General features: G+C 36.5%; 1 protein-coding gene and 1 long non-coding RNA gene across 4 annotated transcripts in view; one reads left to right on the forward strand and one right to left on the reverse strand.

Moving 5' to 3' along the window:
* The window catches only part of LOC125277248 (regulator of microtubule dynamics protein 2), a 54,306-nt gene that overhangs the window by 25,455 nt on the left and 9,964 nt on the right, over positions 1-18,887 (reverse strand). For all 3 annotated transcript variants that reach the window (XR_007186859.1, XR_007186860.1, XM_048205596.1), the window contains exons 4-6: positions 10,044-10,218; positions 9,355-9,457; positions 7,202-7,262 (exon numbers count right to left, since the gene is read on the reverse strand). Coding sequence is in view for 1 of the 3 variants with exons in the window: in XM_048205596.1 (XP_048061553.1) it covers positions 7,202-7,262; positions 9,355-9,457; positions 10,044-10,218 (339 nt within the window). In the remaining 2 variants the exon portion in view is untranslated. The remainder of the gene's footprint in view (positions 1-7,201; positions 7,263-9,354; positions 9,458-10,043; positions 10,219-18,887) is intronic.
* Positions 34-9,468, forward strand: LOC125277249. The gene is made up of 3 exons (XR_007186861.1): positions 34-395; positions 8,439-8,571; positions 9,364-9,468. It is a non-coding gene; the product is annotated as an uncharacterized LOC125277249 (long non-coding RNA).

The raw sequence follows: 18,887 nt of genomic DNA on the forward strand, positions 1-18,887 counted from the left end.
TGTTTCAAGAAGCATGGAGGGGAGGGGGAGGAGGAGGAGGAGGGAGGGTCTAGCTAGCCTCTGTTTTGTTTGACAACACATCGAACGTCAACAGGAAGTTACATCCACCCAGGATCACTTAGAGTGTTATGATACAGACGGCACGGAGGCAGAGGTAAAAGCAAGTATGGTGGTTTATTTGAGAAACAGCAATGAGCAGGTGAGTAAATGGAAGATGGAGAATTCAAATGAGATGATAGAGGTTTGATACTGTCCTTGTGATTGCAGATGGAGGTAGAAGTCGAGGAGATGGAGAATGGCTGACGAGGAACACTCACACACACGGAAGGAGGAACACAGGAGGGGAACTGGAGACAATGGAGCGATAGGGATCGCTGGTAGCAGGTAAGTAGCAGGTAAGTAGCAGGTTGAGTCCTTGAGGTTCACATACATGAGTCTGTACTACAAACGAGACCGGACAACTGGGGGGTATTCCAGAAAGCAGGTTATGTGACATACCTGGGTATGTTTAAGAGTAAGTAAGCGGATAACCTCAACTTTCGGTTCCAAAAACGGAGGTAACTTTTAGGGTATGTAAGTAACCATAGCAACTTGCTCTCTGAACATAACCTGCTCCGGAGCAGGTTATGTTCAAGGGTTAGTTAGCTTAAGAGGAATTTAGATGTGTGTTATATTATCAATATGGTTATATTAATGTATCTAAATTTGTTATATAGTTACAGTTATATACACAATGTTATATTATACAATATATAAATGTTTATTCAATTCTAATATATGAATTTTATTGTCATAGCACACATGGATCTACTTCTTAATCTTTATAACAGGACATTTTCTATGCTATAATTTCTATAATAAAATGCATATCATATATGTGACCCGTCACGGAAACCAGGGACACAAGTCGGCAGCACAACTCTCGAGCAAAATGAGAAAGAAGCATTTTTTTTCAAAATTGGTGATTTTCGTTTTTTTGCAGAATCTGTTAGTTGAGATCATGAAGAAGCCTTTCCGTGTTTGAGATAGCAGTATTGGTATATTTAAAAGCGTACATTTTGAGGTTGAAATCGGCTTGTTTTTCGGAGACTCTAGCACGCAGTAGGGGCGTGTCATTGTCTGTGTGTATTTCCATACTGGGAAGCGTGGCTACTTACTATGCAGCGCTCTGGCCGGCTCTAGCTGATATCAAAATTCAATGAATGTTTTGAAGTACTTCTTCGACAAGCCGGATGCTTATGAACAAGCGCTCACTGATTCTGAAGACGATCTGAGCGACGATGAAAGCGGCATAATAAGACATTACCTCTCTGGAGTCGGGTAACGCGCCGGCGCATTTTGCAGGATTTTTTTCACATTGCAGCAAAACAGACTTAAAATACTCCGTCATTTTTTGTCATAGAGACATAAGTAATATATCAATTGAAACTATAGAATGTCTTCTTTTATTTGTGTACACTCAGAGTAAAAACAAAATGTTGTGCTTTTTGAAAAATAAAAAAAAACTAACATTATGCGTGATCTCTCGTCTCCCTCTGAACGAAGTCCAATCTGATAGTTCTCAGAAAATGAACTGTAACTTAGTGAATACTAATCATAAAAAAATTATACTTAGCCTATGTCTGAAAAAATGTTGAAATGTCAAGTGTTAAAATGTGTAAGTCAAATCGAAAACAAACCTTCTGTGTTTATGTAATCTGTATGAAAAGAGAGCCATGTCAGAAGTCCGTGATTCAGCTCATTATCTGCTAATGCGGCCACGCCCACGGAGCCAGCGCTATTCAGACGCAAATTCTGAGTCAATGCATGCATTCATCGTCTCAATCGTGTATTTATTGACTTGAAAAGTGTTTTGAATAGCCATAGTTAGCGATCTCTGGCCTCTCTGTTAGTCCAGTTATTTCCAGGATTGCCTATTCTTCTTTAACAGGCTTCTCAGGTGAGAACATTTCATTTCATGATTATAGTGACCAAAATGATCACGGTTATCACAGAATCCTGTTCAAAAAGTCAATTCACCAAGTTTTATGTGGAAAACCAGCAAATAAAAAATAAAATTAACATCAATATGTACTTTTTCTTTACATAAACATTAAAATAATAACATTAAAAATGATGGGCAGATTTTAAAGGAGTGTCTTGCAACATGTTATCTACAATGCACAAGTTCAAATAGAGTTTTGACAAAAAAGTCACATATTTCAGCCTCTAAATCATTTTTATAAAAGTCAAAAAAGATAAATTACTGACATTTACAATGCACATTAACCTTTATTATTAATAGTATGCGGTCCATGCAGCTTTACAGGGGGTATGGCTTATCTAAATGAGATGTAAATGAGCCCTATTGTCACTCCCAGCAGGTGAGAACAGGTGAGAACTGCAACTTTAGAGGCGTTTTTCTCCCTATAGAGCTTTCTTGATTGCCTACCTTCAAATGGCCACAACTTCTCCAAATATTATCAGATTTCCATGTGTCACACATCGTTGGAAAGCTTGGAGACTGCACTTTCAGAATCTGTGAATAACTCAAAATGCCCCAAAACCGACTTGTGTCCCTACTTTCCGTGACTGGTCACATATGTGATATTTTATTAAATAATTAGCATCAAATAAACAATATTAAGATTAAAAATTATTGCACAACCACCCAATAGGTGGTGATGTGCACCAAGTAGGTTATGTAAATCGCCATTAAACAAAAGAAGAAGAATGAAGTAGAATGGCGCGCTTTTTCTTAGCGTCTGTTTCCATGGTGAATCATCGATTCGTCGCTCTGTTGAGAATGTCTTGTGTGTTAACCGGGAACATACTCTGGGTTGGCTGAACTTATTCCCGGATGCATTTTTGGAACCAGCATACCTCGAGTAAGCAAGGTTTGGGTTAATCAACCGAGAGTTCAGGTATGTGACAGTAAGTTAACCCTGCTTTCTGGAATACACCCCTGGTGTGTGTGTAAGTGTGGGTTAAATAGTGCTGGTGATTAAGTGGCTGATGATGTGCAGGTGGCGATGATTAGAATTCCGGTGATTGGGTGCGTGGGTATTGACGGGAGGTGGAGCCTGACGTGTCTGTGACATAGAGCACCTTTAATATGGAAATATTTTCAATATTGCGACGTGGCATTTTTCTTTATCACCATTTGCTCACAAAATGATGGACACTGATTTACACATCCACGTCATTTCCCATGATAATAACATTAAGTGAATTATTAAATAAATGAGTAAATAAACAACAAGAAAACTTAAACTTGTTTGCTTAAAAATTCTGCGAATAATTTGCTGATGGGAAAAAAAAAAAAAAATTGTCACCCATGGTTATTGTAGTTCTAGACTAAATGTGAACATGCATTTACTCATCACACTTGCAAGAAAACATTCCATATTCCTCAAAAAGAATGAAAACAGTGAAATGTAATCTCAGAATTTTATGCAAGCCTGCAATAATTAACTATATTAAATTACACAAATATACTTCATGTATTTAATCTCACTTTATTAACCAATGTCTTTGCTGCTGACCTTCAATGATCTAATTCAACCATACTAATAAACAAAAATGATTTTAGATTAGATTTAATGTAATGCATTACTTCTCATAAAAAGTAACTGAGTAACGCAATTAGTTACTTTAGGGAGTAATGCAATATTGTAATGCAATACTTTTAAAAGTAACTTTCCACAACACTTTTGGTGAGAATAAGAATCTTCAAAAGCATTAAAAAAATCTTACAGTCTCCAAACTTTTGAACAGTAGTGTAAATTTGAATTTAAATTACTAAATGAAAAATGTTTTACATATGTTTTACACTGAAATTTGTTCTGCTCATGTTACACTGAAATTTGTTCTGCTCATGTTACTTAAATATGGCCAAAAACAACAACAACAAGCAGAGTCATGGCAGTGCACTAAGGACAGAATTCAAATGAGCTTGAAGGCTAGATCCTCAATGAAAACCAACTGTAATGCCAAGGACAGATAACAGCAGCAGTAATGGAGGTGTATGTGTGTAGGTCACAACGACCCTCCTCAGGCCTCTGTTTGATAATCCTGGCATCTGTGAGGGAACGGAAAGCAGTGCACAGGGATTTACACAGGCAAAATACAGACACGGAGATCAGTGAACATACCTTCACTGAGACACCCTGTAACCAAACAAATGCAAACACACAAAAACCACAAAGAATATGACCACAGCAACATTGCATATTACAGTATTGATTGGCCACCATCAAAACAGTCAAACCATTACAGCTCACAAAGAATTAAACTAAAGGAAGCCAAAACTGACCTGATCTATAGAAAGCTGTCTTACAGTCACCTTGTTCTTAAATGATAGAAAATAAACAGGCAGCTTGCCCTGGAATGGAATAATGACTTCTGAAGATAAGAATATGATATGTTTTGATATATGATATTGATATGTTTCATAATATACACAATGAAAGCAGAATTAATACAGACACATCACGTCACATTTTTATGAGAAGTAATGCCTTGGGCTTGCTTGTTTGTTTTTTAATAACAACAAAAAAAGTTATATTTTTGGCAAATGAATAAGCCTCAGGCTGAAGGAAATGCATATTTACACCTGTACAGTAGAGGGCACAGCTCAAATAAATCTTTCAGCTGTGCTGCCATTCTGGATTAAAGAAGAATGGGATACAGGAGAAGAAAGTTCAACACTTATTTCTAAATCTAAAGTAATTTTTGCTTATTAGTAGAGTAGGTTGAAATAGATCATTGAAGGTCAGCAGCAAAGACATTGGTTAATAAAGTGAGATTAAATACATAAAGTATATTCGTGTAATGTAATATAGTTAATTATTGCTGGTTTTTGTAAAATACAGGATTGCATTTCACTGTTTTCATTCATTTTAAGGAATACTGGATGTTTTTGTGCAAGTGAGATGAGTAAATGCATGTTCACATTTAGTCTAGAACTACAATAACCATCATGTTTACACAGCGTGTTACACACAACGCCTCTGTACTTTATTTCTCTCAACATGGCGATAGGAGAGCTGTCAGTCAATAAATGTGAAAACAAAGTAACTTGCGTCACTTATTTGAAAAAGTAACTTAGATATATTGTTGTAAATTGAAAAAGTAATGCTTTACTTTACTAGTTACTTGAAAAAAGTAATCTGATTACGTAACTCAAGTTACTTGTAATGCGTTATCCCCAACACTGGTTATTAGCAATATTGAAAACAGCCGTGCTGTTTAGTATTTTTGTGGAAACCCTGATACATTTTTCTTCAGGATTATTTGATAAAAAGAAAGTTTGGAAAGAACAGCATTTCTTTGATGTATAACTTTTTTCGTAGCACTGTAAAAGTCTATACTGTCTCTTTTGATCAACTGAATGGTTTCTAGATTTATAAAAGAAAAAAAAACTTACCTCAAACCACTAATAATGCAACAAAAGCACAGAAATTTCATGCAACTGCAATTAATTCGGTGTGTGTGTGTTCGTATTTACATGTTAGCTTGGGGCTGTCTTTGCATGTGTTTACATTCCTGGGGTATGGTGATGCTATCAAGAGAATTTTGTAAGATGAGTATATACAGAGGGGCAGGCCTGAAAAACACCTCCGGTGCAGGACACCCACACACACGCACACCCACATTTACATTCAGACACACACAGGAGCCCAGGTGCTACAAACAAGTATGTAAATGTGTTTCACTTATGAGGGACAGATTTGCAAAACCTCTTGAAACCAACTTGAGGACACTGAAATTGTTGAATAAAAGTGTCACAATGAAGTCTATGCTATGCAAAAAGTTGTCAGTAAGAGGTATGGGCAAGACTGGGAATTAATTATTTTAAATGGGTGGTTGAAAGCCAAAAAAAACAAAAAACCTAACAATTTGAATGGTAAATGTACGTGCTCAATTTTATGAGAATCAGAAAAATAGCCAAAGGCAAGGGTAAGAAAAACACATTACCAAAAAAAAAAAAAAAAAAAAAAAAAAAAAAAAAAAAAAAAAAGCCTTCTCACTGCAGAGCCAATGGGTAGAGCTTGACATCCAGCTTCCCCTTACTAGATGTAATGGGTGGAGCTAGACAGTCCAACCACACCCTAACCCTATACCCATTAGGTCCACAGAGGTGGAGATGGACTATGTCAGGCTCCACCCATTACATCTAGAGAGGGGGAGCTGGATGTCATTTGGCTCTGCTGTAAGCACCACTTGAAAAACAATGCAACTGAACAATGATGTCAATCTTGGCATGACATGCCTAAAGGCAAACACGAAAGAATTTTGTGTTGAATAAAGATCATGATTTTTTCAGGCAAAATAATGATTCATGATTCATAATCTCCGTATTTAAAAAAAAAAAAAAAAAAATAGTGATACAAGAATTATTTCATTATTTTATCTTTGTTATTAAAAATAAGAATAAAGGTGCAAATGAAATAAACAGTGCTTAAATTTCAGCAGGAAGTGATTTTCTCTTTGTTTATTTTGTTGTTTCATTAACATTAATGACAAGCTGCAGAAGGTTTATTAGGCTGCTGTCACTTTAAGACTGCATGCACGGATCTAATACACAGACACATATCCAACTTTCTTTTCACATCCGAACTCTTTACGTTCACTAAATACATAACTGAAAGCATTTATGCAACCCTATTTATGTATGTATTTGACCGTCAAAGTGCAATAAGACGTTAAAGCGAACTTAGTAGCCATGCTTTGGGTGTATGCGCACAGAAAAAGTGCATGTCAGAACAGTGTGCGAATAAAATGTTTACCTAGCAAGGCTTTAAAAAGTAATAATTAATAAATAATAAACTTTAGTGATTGCAAAGAACTGCAATGTCATGTGCACGTAATGTGATGAATGTATGTCACGTTGTACAGTATGTTGGGATGAAAGTGCCAGAACTGCTACGATCTCTCTTCAAAAGCAGATCATGGAGACATTTTAATCGTGAACAATTAAAATGTACTATTAAAACATACAATTAAAATGTACTGCTTCATATTGTTCACCTCTCTCATTTGTTCCAAAACTTTTTTCAAAAATTTTCCAGTTTGAGAACTGTAGATAAATTGTTGAAAAGTCTTGATCTCTCATAATGCTATGAAACTTTTAAAAATACTTCAATCACACAGTTTTAAAGTTATTATGTAAAACTGCCTAATTGGACAACAAATTAATTTAATATATACATGAACTCACCACTGATGACCTTCTGCACACAGTGGATTGATGGATATTGCCTCTTCACCAACTTTCTTTCCTAAAATGAAAAATTCAAACAAAATAAACAAGACATGACACTCCAGCAGCAATCTGTTATCACTCCTATAGCCTAAATAAAACAACATTAAAAGGTTTCTTTTGCAGAAGATGATCACACACCTGTCACAGCTGTAATAATTGATCTGCTTCCAAACTCTTTGACATTAGCTATATTTCCATCCACCTATTTTTATGCAAAGTTTAGGATATCATATAAAAATAAATGCTGGAAAGAAACGGCAAGATGCGTATAAATTCTGAAAATGCATGTTAAAAAAAAAAATAAAATGTATGAGCTCAGCTGAGGTGAATACCTTTTTTTATCCGATAAGAAGACATGCATAGAAACTATGTTGCACATTATCCGAATATGCACAATTATGCACAACAACAACAACAAAAAAACCTCACATGACTTTGCATCACTAGTGGATGCAGTGAATTTCATTGCACAGCATCTCAAATGTTGGTTTGATCATTCTGAAATTCCTAAACCAAAGTCTGTCATCAGAATGAACACTATTATTATATTAGCAAATACTAGTTTGGGGCTACTAATAACAACATTACCTTAAATTATTATTCATCAGTGTTAGTGATATTCTTACAATTTATGTTTATGGTACTTGTAAGTGGGACAGTACTTGTATGTATGCCAACCATTTTTACTTGGTTCAAATTCCTCAATTTGGGTGGCAGTTTCATGACCATGGGAAAATGTGGGTCCCGTGGCCAAACCAGTTGAGAACCACTGCTTTATGCAACCAAGCACAGGCATCCAATCACAAGATAACATGACAGCGTTTACTGGGTTTTGTCTTTGCGCTCTGAGACGCAATTATTTATAATGTAGGACAAACAAGCCACAGTGGCTTCCCCGATTGCAGCAATTTCCATTTTAATTACAGATATTTTGCGCCAATTTCCCAGGAAGTGACGATATTGTTCTCTTGAACACATGGGATGCAAACGCTGCAAATGTTTTGTGCGGTATTCCAATTTTAAGTTAAATTCGCAACTTCGGATGGAAACAGCTTTTGAAGGTTTCATACAGAGAAGTGACTGCAGAACAGCAATTAAAGACAATAGAAAAGAAGGATCAGAAACAGAACTAGTTGATCCTGTCCCTCCATTCAAACATGGACTGAGTTGCTATTGTGTTACATTTAATTAGCAGGGAGAGAAGGACAAAAAGGAACAGAAAATGAAGGCAGAGGTGGAGTGTGCAGCCAAATTAAGTGCAAATACAGGACTCACAGGATTCATAACCCAAAGACAGCCAACACTTTTCTTCTTCCTGATTCTAGGTAGGTGGTTGTGTTTTCATGATCAAGTCAAGATGGGTTATAAATTAATTAGTTATTTAACTATTTTAATCTACTTCAGTCAGATTATATAGCAATTAATTGCATTTAATAAATCACAATTAATTTAATGAATCAATATTTGTTGAGAAAAGGCACCAAATGATGATAATTCAATAATATTCTATGGTAACAAAGTCCCTTTAAGACAAGTCATTTCACTCGGCAGCCATCTTTGAAACGCCTCTCTGGCATCCTGGGCATCCATGCAGCTCCTATCTCTTTGAATGGGGAAACATCAAATTCTCTAAAGCTGTTTGCCAAGCTTTCGATTAAATTTCATATTTGAAATCACCAATGAAATCTGACAACAACTGTCTCATAATTTTTTTTCCAAACGCTCAAATCCTAACAAAAAAAAAACCTTATTTTTTAGGCTGGATCAAGCTAATGCGCATGCGCAGACCTAAATGCGCGTCTCTTGCGCCTCATTTCGGAGTGCTTCTAACGGCTGCTGCAGTGACTTTACCAGTCGGCGACTGGCTCTTATTTTGAAGGCGATACTTATTCCGCCATATTGCGCGTTACACTTTCTCCCATTCAAAACAATACAAGTGATATGTCTTGTGTGTTATTCTATAGTCTTTGATGGTAATCAAAAGCAAGGACTAAATTTTTATGCTTACATTTAGTTAAACGTTATGTGAAATGATTCAATTCTGGCACAAATGTCTACAGTGTATACATGCATACATATCAACTCGTAATCATGAATGATGTGCTTACCGTTTTCAGCGTAGCTCTTCTTCTCTGCAAGGTCCATGGCAAAATCATGTGCATCTGCATAGGCTCTGGACAACCGCCAAAGGTACTGCCACTTCTGATCAAACTGTAAGCACATACATGATGTGTGTGTAACTTTTATTAATAAACTAGAAGCATTGTAAACATTGTACACTACTATTCAAAAGTTTGGTGTCAGTACGATTTTTTTAATGTTTTTTTGAAAGACGTCTCTTATGCTCACCAAGACTGCATTTTTTTTTATCAAAAATAAAGTAAAACAGTAATATTGTGAAATATTATTTTAATTTAAAATAACTGTTTTCTATTTGAATATATTTTAAAATGTAATTTATTCCTGTGATTGCAAAGCTGAATTTTCAGCATCATTACTCCAGTCTTTAGTGTCACATGATCCTTCAGAAATCAAACATTTCTTATTATCAGTGTTGGAAATAGTTATGATGCTTAATTTTTGTGGAAACCATGATAGGACTATATGTTTTTTTTCAAGATACTCTGATGAATAGAAAGATTAACATTTATTTGAATTAGAAATCTTTTGTAACATTATAAATGTCCTTACTGTCACTTGTGATCAATTTAATGCACCTTTGCAGAATAAAAGCATTAACTTCTTTCAAAAAAAAAAAAAACTCTGACCCTAAACTTTTGAAAGGAAGTTTACATACCTCTTCTTTCCTCTCCAGCAAAGCATTCAGGCCTTGTGCTTTCTCTGCGCCATTACAGCTGTGCAGTTGGTCTGCTTTCTGCAGCAGAGCCATGAGTTCATCCACTGGTTCCTGCAGTGGCTTTCGTTCATCATCACTTTCCTCTTCCTCAGAATCTGTCAGTGCAGTTATATACCTGTAGAACACAGTGAAGAGGACAGTGAGCATGCATGTGTTGTTGAGATGACATTAGCACTATGTTTTACAGGTATGTCAATTCTTGACAACAAGAATGTTATTCACATGGTAATTGTGTTGAATGTATTTTGGAACTGAAGTGAAACTGAAGTGACTATAACAAAGAGTCAAAGAGAAATCAAAATTAACCCAAATAACTTGCTTACATTCACAACACAGAGGCAAAGTGGGGTTCGAACAGCTTCAAAAATGCTTTTACGGTATCTTTAACCTTCAGGAAGCTCAGGCAAAAAAGTTTAAGTTAAAGATTTTGCTTTTGACTATGCATTCAACCTGTTTTTTTTGTTTGTTTTGTTTTTGTTTTTTTTGTTTTTTTATCGTTTTTGTTTTTTTTCCCCTCCTTTTCATGTGACAGAAGATGATGGAATTCCCTTTTGGAGGCCGAGCATAAATTTGGTAATAAACGTACAAACATAAGGGCATTTTCACATGCGGGTCACTGATGCAGTCAGTAATGGATATGCATTCATAAAGCGTTCTGTGCGAAGCAGGGTAATTAACTGTTTATTGGGATTGCCAGTTCCAGTACTGACACCTAAAGGCTTTCATGTAAAAACACTGTGAGAGTTGTTTATTTTTCTTAAAACAAGGCATGCAATACCTGCCTAACTTTTACAGCTTTCAAAGAATGGCCCTTTTCAATGACTGTAGGCGTGCACTAACACTCTCAGCGACTAACATGAGTGTGTAAAAACATTAATTACAGGTTAAGGTACAAATGAAAGGCTTGAGAAAAAGTGAAAACATAAAAGGCTTCCATTAAGGGCTGGCACCTACAGCATTTGCGTCATTTGCTGTTCGTGAGAACATTTGAGACTTCGAGCGATAGTTCTGCAGGGATGTGTTGAATCTGGAACCACCTAGGGCACTTCAATGTTACATATACGAAGGTCGCTCATGACAGTCAAAGAAGATCACCTACAGCCACAGGAATCAAAGAAACACTTAGCAATTGGAATGCCAGTGATTGAGCTTTCTTCTAATCTAGCTCGGTGGTAACTGCCAAGATGTTTTTGATTTCAGGGGCTATAGATAAACATTAACTGCCAGAGATCAGTCATTTTGGCCATTCTCATCTGTCTGTCTGAAGTGATGTCTTTCTCAGATCCTCATTACTGCTAAACGTATACTGGCAACTTTTCCTCTGCAATATCTTCTCTTCTGCAGCGTCATACAGACATAATTGTAAGTCACATCCCAAAACTAACTCAAGTTGTGCAGCACAAGCAATAAACACCAAAATACACTGCTCAAAAAAATTAAAGGAACACTTTGAAAACACATCAGATCTCATTGGGGAAAAATAACATGCTGGATATCTATACTGTTATGGACTGGGTAATGTGTTAGGAACGAAAGGATGCCACATCGTTCAATGGAAACGAAAATTATCAACCTACAGAGGACTGAATTCAAAAACACTGCGAAAATTATGTGAAAAAATGATGCAGCAGGCTAGTCCATTTTGCTGAAATTTCATTGCAGCAACTCAAAATGGTACTCAGTAGTTTGTATAGCCCTCACATGCTTGTATGCATGCCTGACAACATCGGGGTATGCTCCTAATGAGACGACGGATGGTGTCCTGGGGTATTTCCTCCCAGATCTGGACCAGAGCATCACTGAGCTCCTGGACAGTCTGAGGTGCAACCTGGTGGCGTCGGATGGACTGAAACATAATGTCCCAGAGGTGTTCTATTGGATTTATGTCAGGCGAGCATGGGGGCCATTCAATGGTATCAAGTCCTTCTTCCTCCAGGAACTGCCTGCATACTCTTGCCACATGCCGGCCATTTTCGTGCACCAGGAGGAACCCAGGTCTGACAATGGGTCCAGGGATTTCATCCTGATACCTAATGGCAGTCAGGGTGCCATTGTCTAGCCTGTAGAGATCTGTGCATCCCTCCATGGATATGCCTCCCCAGACCATCACTGACCCACCACCAAATGGGTCACGCTGAACGATGTTACAGGCAGCATAATGTTCTCCACGGCTTCTCCAGACCGTTTCACGTCTGTCACGTGCTCGGGGTGAACTTGCTCCCATCTGTGAAAAGCACAGGTACCTGCCAATTCAACACTGATGATAGATTGATTTCTTAAAGGTGCCCTAGAATTAAATATTGCATTTACCTTGGCATAGTTGAATAACAAGAGTTCAGTACATGGAAAAGACATACACTGAGTTTCAATTTGTTTAAAAGACCTCCGAAGAACAGGATGAATCTCAACATAACACCGACTGTTACATAACAGTCGGGGTGTATGCCCCCAATATTTGCATATGCCAGCTCATGTTCAAGCCATTAGACAAGGGCAGAATGTCTGGATGTGCACTGCAGAATCATCAGACTAGGTAAGCAAGCAAGAACAATAGTTAAAAATGGCAGATGGAGCAATAATAACTGACATGATCCATGATATCATGATATTTTTAGTGATATTTGTGAATTCTTTCTAAATGTTTCGTTAGCATGTTGCTAATGTACTGTTAAATGTGGTTAAAGTTACCATCGTTTCTTACTGTATTCACGGAGACAAGAGCCGTCGCTATTTTCATTATTAAACACTTGCAGTCTGTATAATGCATAAACACAACTTCATTCTTTATAAATCTCTCCAACAGGGTGTAATGTTAGCTTTAGCCACAGAGCATACTATCAAACTCATTCAGAATCAAATGTAAACATCCAAATAAATACAATACTCTCGCGATTAGACATGCTGCATGACGAACACTTTGTAAAGATCCATTTTGAGGGTTATATTAGCTGTGTGAACTGTGTTTATGCTGTTCAAGGCAAGCGCAAGCTCCGGGGGGTGGGGGAGCACGAGAATTAAAGGGGCCGCAACCTATATATCGGTGCATAGTTAATGATGCCCCAAAATAGGCAGTTAAAAAAATGAATTAAAAAAAATCTATGGGGTATTTTGAGCTGAAACTTCACAGACACATTCAGGGGACACCTTAGACTTATATTACATCTTTTAAAAAGACGTTCTATGGCAACTTTAAAGATCGTGTAACACTGAGGACTGGAGTAATGATGCTGAAAATTCAGCTTTGCATCACATGAATAAGTTACATTTTAAAATACATTAAAATACAAAACAGATATTTTAAAATGGTTATATTTCACAATATTAGTATTTTAAAAAAAATGTTAATTATTCTAAACTAAACTAGATTTTTAAATACATTTTTAGGAAGAAAATTTAAGGAATAAAGTTAAAGGAACACAACATGTCAATATGTAAATATAGGGATCAAACAATGAGTTGTATTAGCAACAGTTTCGAAATACAACTCCCTACTGATCTACATTACTTTTTAATTCATTTGAAAAAAAAAAAAAAAGCTTAAGGCTTGAATACCTCTGCTCCCAACCACTGGAATATGGGCATAACCTTTATTGTACCAACTGATCATACTGGAGAAAAAAAAAAAAAAAAAGTGATGCTCTTGATGTTCGCAGAATTGTTGTCTTGTTGTCCAGTGCAAATGTCTAAAGATTCTTAAATCAAGAAAAATGATTCAAGATAAGAAGTCTTGTTTTCTGTGAAATAGATCAAAATGTTTGAACAAATAACTGCCAATGGTCTCAGAAAAATGAACTTAATTCAAAGGGGAAATATGACTTTTTTTTTTTTGTAAGTGTAAGCTCAATTTTTTTTTTTCAATTTCACAGAAAACATACGTGCATCTCAAGTAAATGTATCTTGATTTAAAGACGTTTACATATTTGTATTGAAAAACGAGACAAAGGAAGATATTCAAGACCCCCTGTGGTAAAAATAAAGTTTTTAATGTTGTTTATATGTCTATGTGGTGGTGTTTTAACTGCTTTAAAACTCATAAAAAAGTACAAATTCATCAGTCAACACCATTGCTGAGTATTTCCTCCAAAAGACAGTACCAAAGACAGTCTTTGAGACTGCCTCTGTTTCCCACCGTCACAAACATGCAACCAATCCCATCAACGTGCGGGGTGGGGCGGGGCTTCAAAACACAGGTAATGTTTTCTTGCTCTGTAGGCATTTTAACAGTCAGTAAAAGAACACTTTTAAAGAAGGGACACGATAAATCAGGTACATATAGCAATAGTAATGGGTAAATTATGTATCTGACATATATTACAATGTTATGATGAACTATATGGCATTCTCCACTGACTTTCTATGAAGCGTTTCTAAGGATGCTGATTTTTAGAAGGCACCTGTCTGACTCTGAGATGGTGAACGGGAACATGGTTTGTGTAATATTAGCAACACATTATTAGCTGTTTGATAACGTATTCAAACCAAAGGCTAATCATATCAATTGCCGTCAATTTGTTTGACATTTTAGAGAGCGATACACAAAACATTCTGATACATCGACTTGTAGATAATCCTGCATAACTCACTCTTCCTCTTCTTCTGAATCAGTTTCTAGTTCAAACATATATGGCTGAATTAAACCAATATTTCCTCTTGCCATTGTGTAGCGTTTTCTACGGTTGACAGAAAACGCTGACTGAGTGGATCATGTAGTCCGAGCTGTTGTGATTGAGTCAAGGCGGGAACTAATTTGCATATTCTTGGATTCACATATACTAAATGAAGCAAGGGTGTAGAGTTACATTCAAGCTATTTTAAGGCATAAAGAATTTTTTTTCCACAAGAAAAAAAACTTTAAATACGTCATTGTGATTGTCAAAGATGAATTTTAAGGGATAAAATTATTGACTGCAGGGCGTATGTCCTACGCCTTCCCTATTCTACTTACGGAAAAAAAAACGAAACTGGCGCCGCGTTCGTTCCGTAAGTAGAATAGGGAAAGTGTAGGACATACAGCGTAAGAATTTTGGAGAATACGGAAAGCGGAAGCACGTGCAAGGAGATAATTTGTGTTTATAAAGCATATACAGTTTTATTTTTTCGAAAATGACCGATAGTTTCACTAGATAAGACCCTTATTCCTCGTCTGGTTTCGTTTAAAGCCCTTTGAAGCTGCACTGAAACTGTAATTTTGACCTTCAACCATCTGGAGGCCATTGAAGTCCACTATAAGGAGAATAATCCTGGAATGTTTTCATCTAAAACCTTAATTTTCTTTTCGACTGACAAAAGAAAGACATGAGCATCTTGGATGACATGGGGGTGAGTAAATTATCAGGAAAATTTTGTTTAAAAGTGGACTAATCATTTAAGACTTTTTGCTCTGATTTAAATGGATAGTTCAACCAAAAAAGAAAATGAACCCATAATTTACTCACCCTCAAGCCATCCTAGGTGTATATGACTTTCTTCTTTCAGCTAAACACAATCAGAGTTATATTAAAACTATCCTGGCTTGTCCAAGCGACAATAATGGTAGTGATTGGAGGATGAGATTTTGAAGTCCAAAAAGTGCATCCATCAATCATAAAACGTACACCACGTGGCTCTGGGGGGTTAATAAAGGCCTTCTGAAGTGAATCGATGCATTTGTGTAAAACAAATATCCTTATTTAAAACTTTATACAGTAAAATAATGAGCTTCCGGAGCGGATACCCATATGCATTCAACTTATTTCTGAAAGGGGTTAAATTCTTTGACGTAGTACACAACGGCATGACGCACTACGCTGTGTCCTATGTTGTAATGCTTAGTACGACATGTCATTGTACTACGTCGCAGAAGTTAACGCTTCTTAGACATAGAGTCGAATGCGTATGGCTGCTAGAAGCTCGTTATTTTACTTTATAAAGCTTTAAATAAGGATATTTGTCTTACACAAACATTTTTGGGTGAACTATCCCTTTAAGATCTTTTTAAGGACTTACTTTCTGGAAGAGTAAATTAAGACTTGTTAAGACTCGCAAAAACATTGCGAATATCGCCAAAATGTCGAGTTAATTTGTTTGCTATATTGCCCGGCCAGAAGCTGAATGAAGTTGTGTTTCCTCTATCTGGATTGAAGGATGTAGCCACACCCAGGAAAAAAAACGAATCTTCAACAAGGATTATTCCAATGCCAATCTTTTATCTCTCTCTTTGTGTGACAACCAAGAGCAGAACTGTTAGGGTTCAAGAGCACAATGTTTGTTTGAGAGCACGTCTCACATCTGTCTTTAGGAAAGATCAACAACTGTCAAGGATCTGGCTGTAAAATCAGATCATCAGGACAAACATTAACCAACATCATTAACGCAAAGGTTTACCTTTGCATTACTTCTGTTTCTGATTTATCTTTGCAAAGCAATAAAAACCACATCCTATCATCACTTCTTTGACGAACAATAGTGTATATATGAATAGTAGTAAATAGTGTATGTTTACCCTTTTGATTTGCACAAAAAGTATGAGTAATAAAACTCAAATAGTCCTCTTCTCATTCCCATAGCCCTGATGAATATGAAATCAAAATAACCCTCCCAAATGATGACTGGCAAAAATATATGAATGACTTTTAGTGTCCAACCTGCAGTTGAAGTGGATCCAACAAAGCTTTCAATTCAATTGTGAAAAGGCAACATGAGGGTTCCCTTTCTGTATGTTTTCATTCATTGATCCTCTCATTCATCAGCTAAAGTCTTCCTTTCTGTCTGCTGAGCATGTTCTCTCAGTGGAGGTGTTAATGAACGTTGCTGATCATGAGATAATCAGCACATTCCAGCACTGAAGCTCATCTCTTGTTTCATTCCAGCATGATCCACACCTGTCCGCAGTCTACAATACAGTAGATCTATCACAATGAACCAGGGACACACTTACTCGCTACGGTAAGCGTGTTATATTTTAGACTGTGCGGGATGGATTTTGTGGGAAATTGCATCCATATGACACTCAACTGTGCATGCCATAAATAGAGAAAATTTGCTCCGGGCTTGGTAAGTTGTCACAACGATCAAGAAAGTTTGAGCTTGCTAAATCTTGAACCTCCAGGGAATCACCCGTTAAAAAAAAAAAAAGAAGGAGAAGAAGAAGAAGAATAACAGAGGAGAGTCTGCTGGCAAAAAAAGAACCCGAAAGAGCATGTAATAAAACAAGAATCAACATTAGCTTGGCCTTTCAGAGATGACGAGAAATGTTGAAATGTTGTAAAAGTGATGCAAAGTTGGTGGTTTTTTTTTTTTATTGAACAGGTGAGTAATGTATTTTATTGAACAAATATTTTTACTGAGTTAGAACTCCACTCTGTAATGACAAATACAATTGGTCTTCCATAGTATCATTGAGATCATGATAACCACAGTCAAAAACCAAGCATAGCACCTCACTTTCATGGCAAATATGGTTTCTATGGTATCTGTAATGGCTTTAGACAGACCAAACAGTGAAAGAGTGAAGGTTTGTGTTGTTGTTATGCTGAACACTTCCACTGAACTGAATAAAACTCCAATCTCAAGCCTTTAAAATGCAAGACAAAGGCAAACACTTTCAAAAGAAGAGCTGTTCAGGGGGAACACCGTTACCATCCCAACACTCACTGGCTGTGCACATATTTGGATGACTTCATCAGCTGCAGCCCCCTGGAGTCTGAACCCACAAACAATCCTTTATTCCACTGGAATGGTACCAACACCAAAGGTGCAAGATTATGGTCAGTAAGACTTTTTTTTGTTTCTTTGAAAGAAATGAATTCTTTCGTTTAGCAAGGACTCAAGGACTTAAATTGATCAAAAGTGACAGTAAAGAGATTTGTAATGTTACGAAACATTTCTATTTCAAATAAATGCTGTTCTTTTGAATTTTCTATTCATCAAAGAATCTTGAAAAAAAAATGGATCACAGTATTAAGCAGCACAAATGCTTTCAACATCGATAAAAAGAAGAAATATTTCTTGAGCACCAAATCAGAATATTAGAATGACACTGAACACTGGAGTAATGATGCTGAAAATTCAGCTTTGCAATTACAGGAATAAATTACATTTTAAAATAACATTAATAATATTAATATTCAAATAGTTATTTTAAATTGCAATAATTTTTCACAATATAACTGATTTTACCATATTTTTGATTAAACAAATGCAGCCTTGGTGGGCATAAGAGACTTCTTTGATGTACACAATTATGTACTGTCTGCATCTTCAAAAACATTTCCTTTGTAGCAATACAGATAAACAACGTCACAGTCCATTTAGCAGAACAGTTCATTAAAGAGCATTCATTCATTTCCATCCTTAGGAGCAAGAGTGATCTGACCTGTCTGCCTCTATGTAAACAATAACTTTTTCTAAATCTACAACAATCAAACATAATAAATGGTATCGTTTTAAACGTTCAAGTATTAAGATCCTTCAACAACTAAGGTGAGCTGTGACGTGATAGCACTCTAGCAATGTAGGAACGTTGACAGAATTACAAGTTCCTACATGAGACAGTAAAAATAGGGCTGTGATAACTCAGCAGTCACTCTTTTAGATTGATCGGCCGGTGCTTTAAAGAGAGACAGAAAGGAGGAAACTGTTTTGACAGATGAACAGTCCTTTGAAGCCCAAGTGGCCCAAGGACCAAACTACACACACACACTCTTGAATCAATTTTCTGGCTGCACTGTGGTGGTAAAACACATCCTGACTGCTCAAAATCATGATAACCGAGCAACACAAAAGCCAGTCATGGTCTAGAAACGC

This window comes from Megalobrama amblycephala, linkage group LG10 (genome assembly GCF_018812025.1).
Source record: "Megalobrama amblycephala isolate DHTTF-2021 linkage group LG10, ASM1881202v1, whole genome shotgun sequence".
In the NCBI taxonomy this organism is placed as follows: Eukaryota; Metazoa; Chordata; class Actinopteri; order Cypriniformes; family Xenocyprididae; genus Megalobrama; species Megalobrama amblycephala.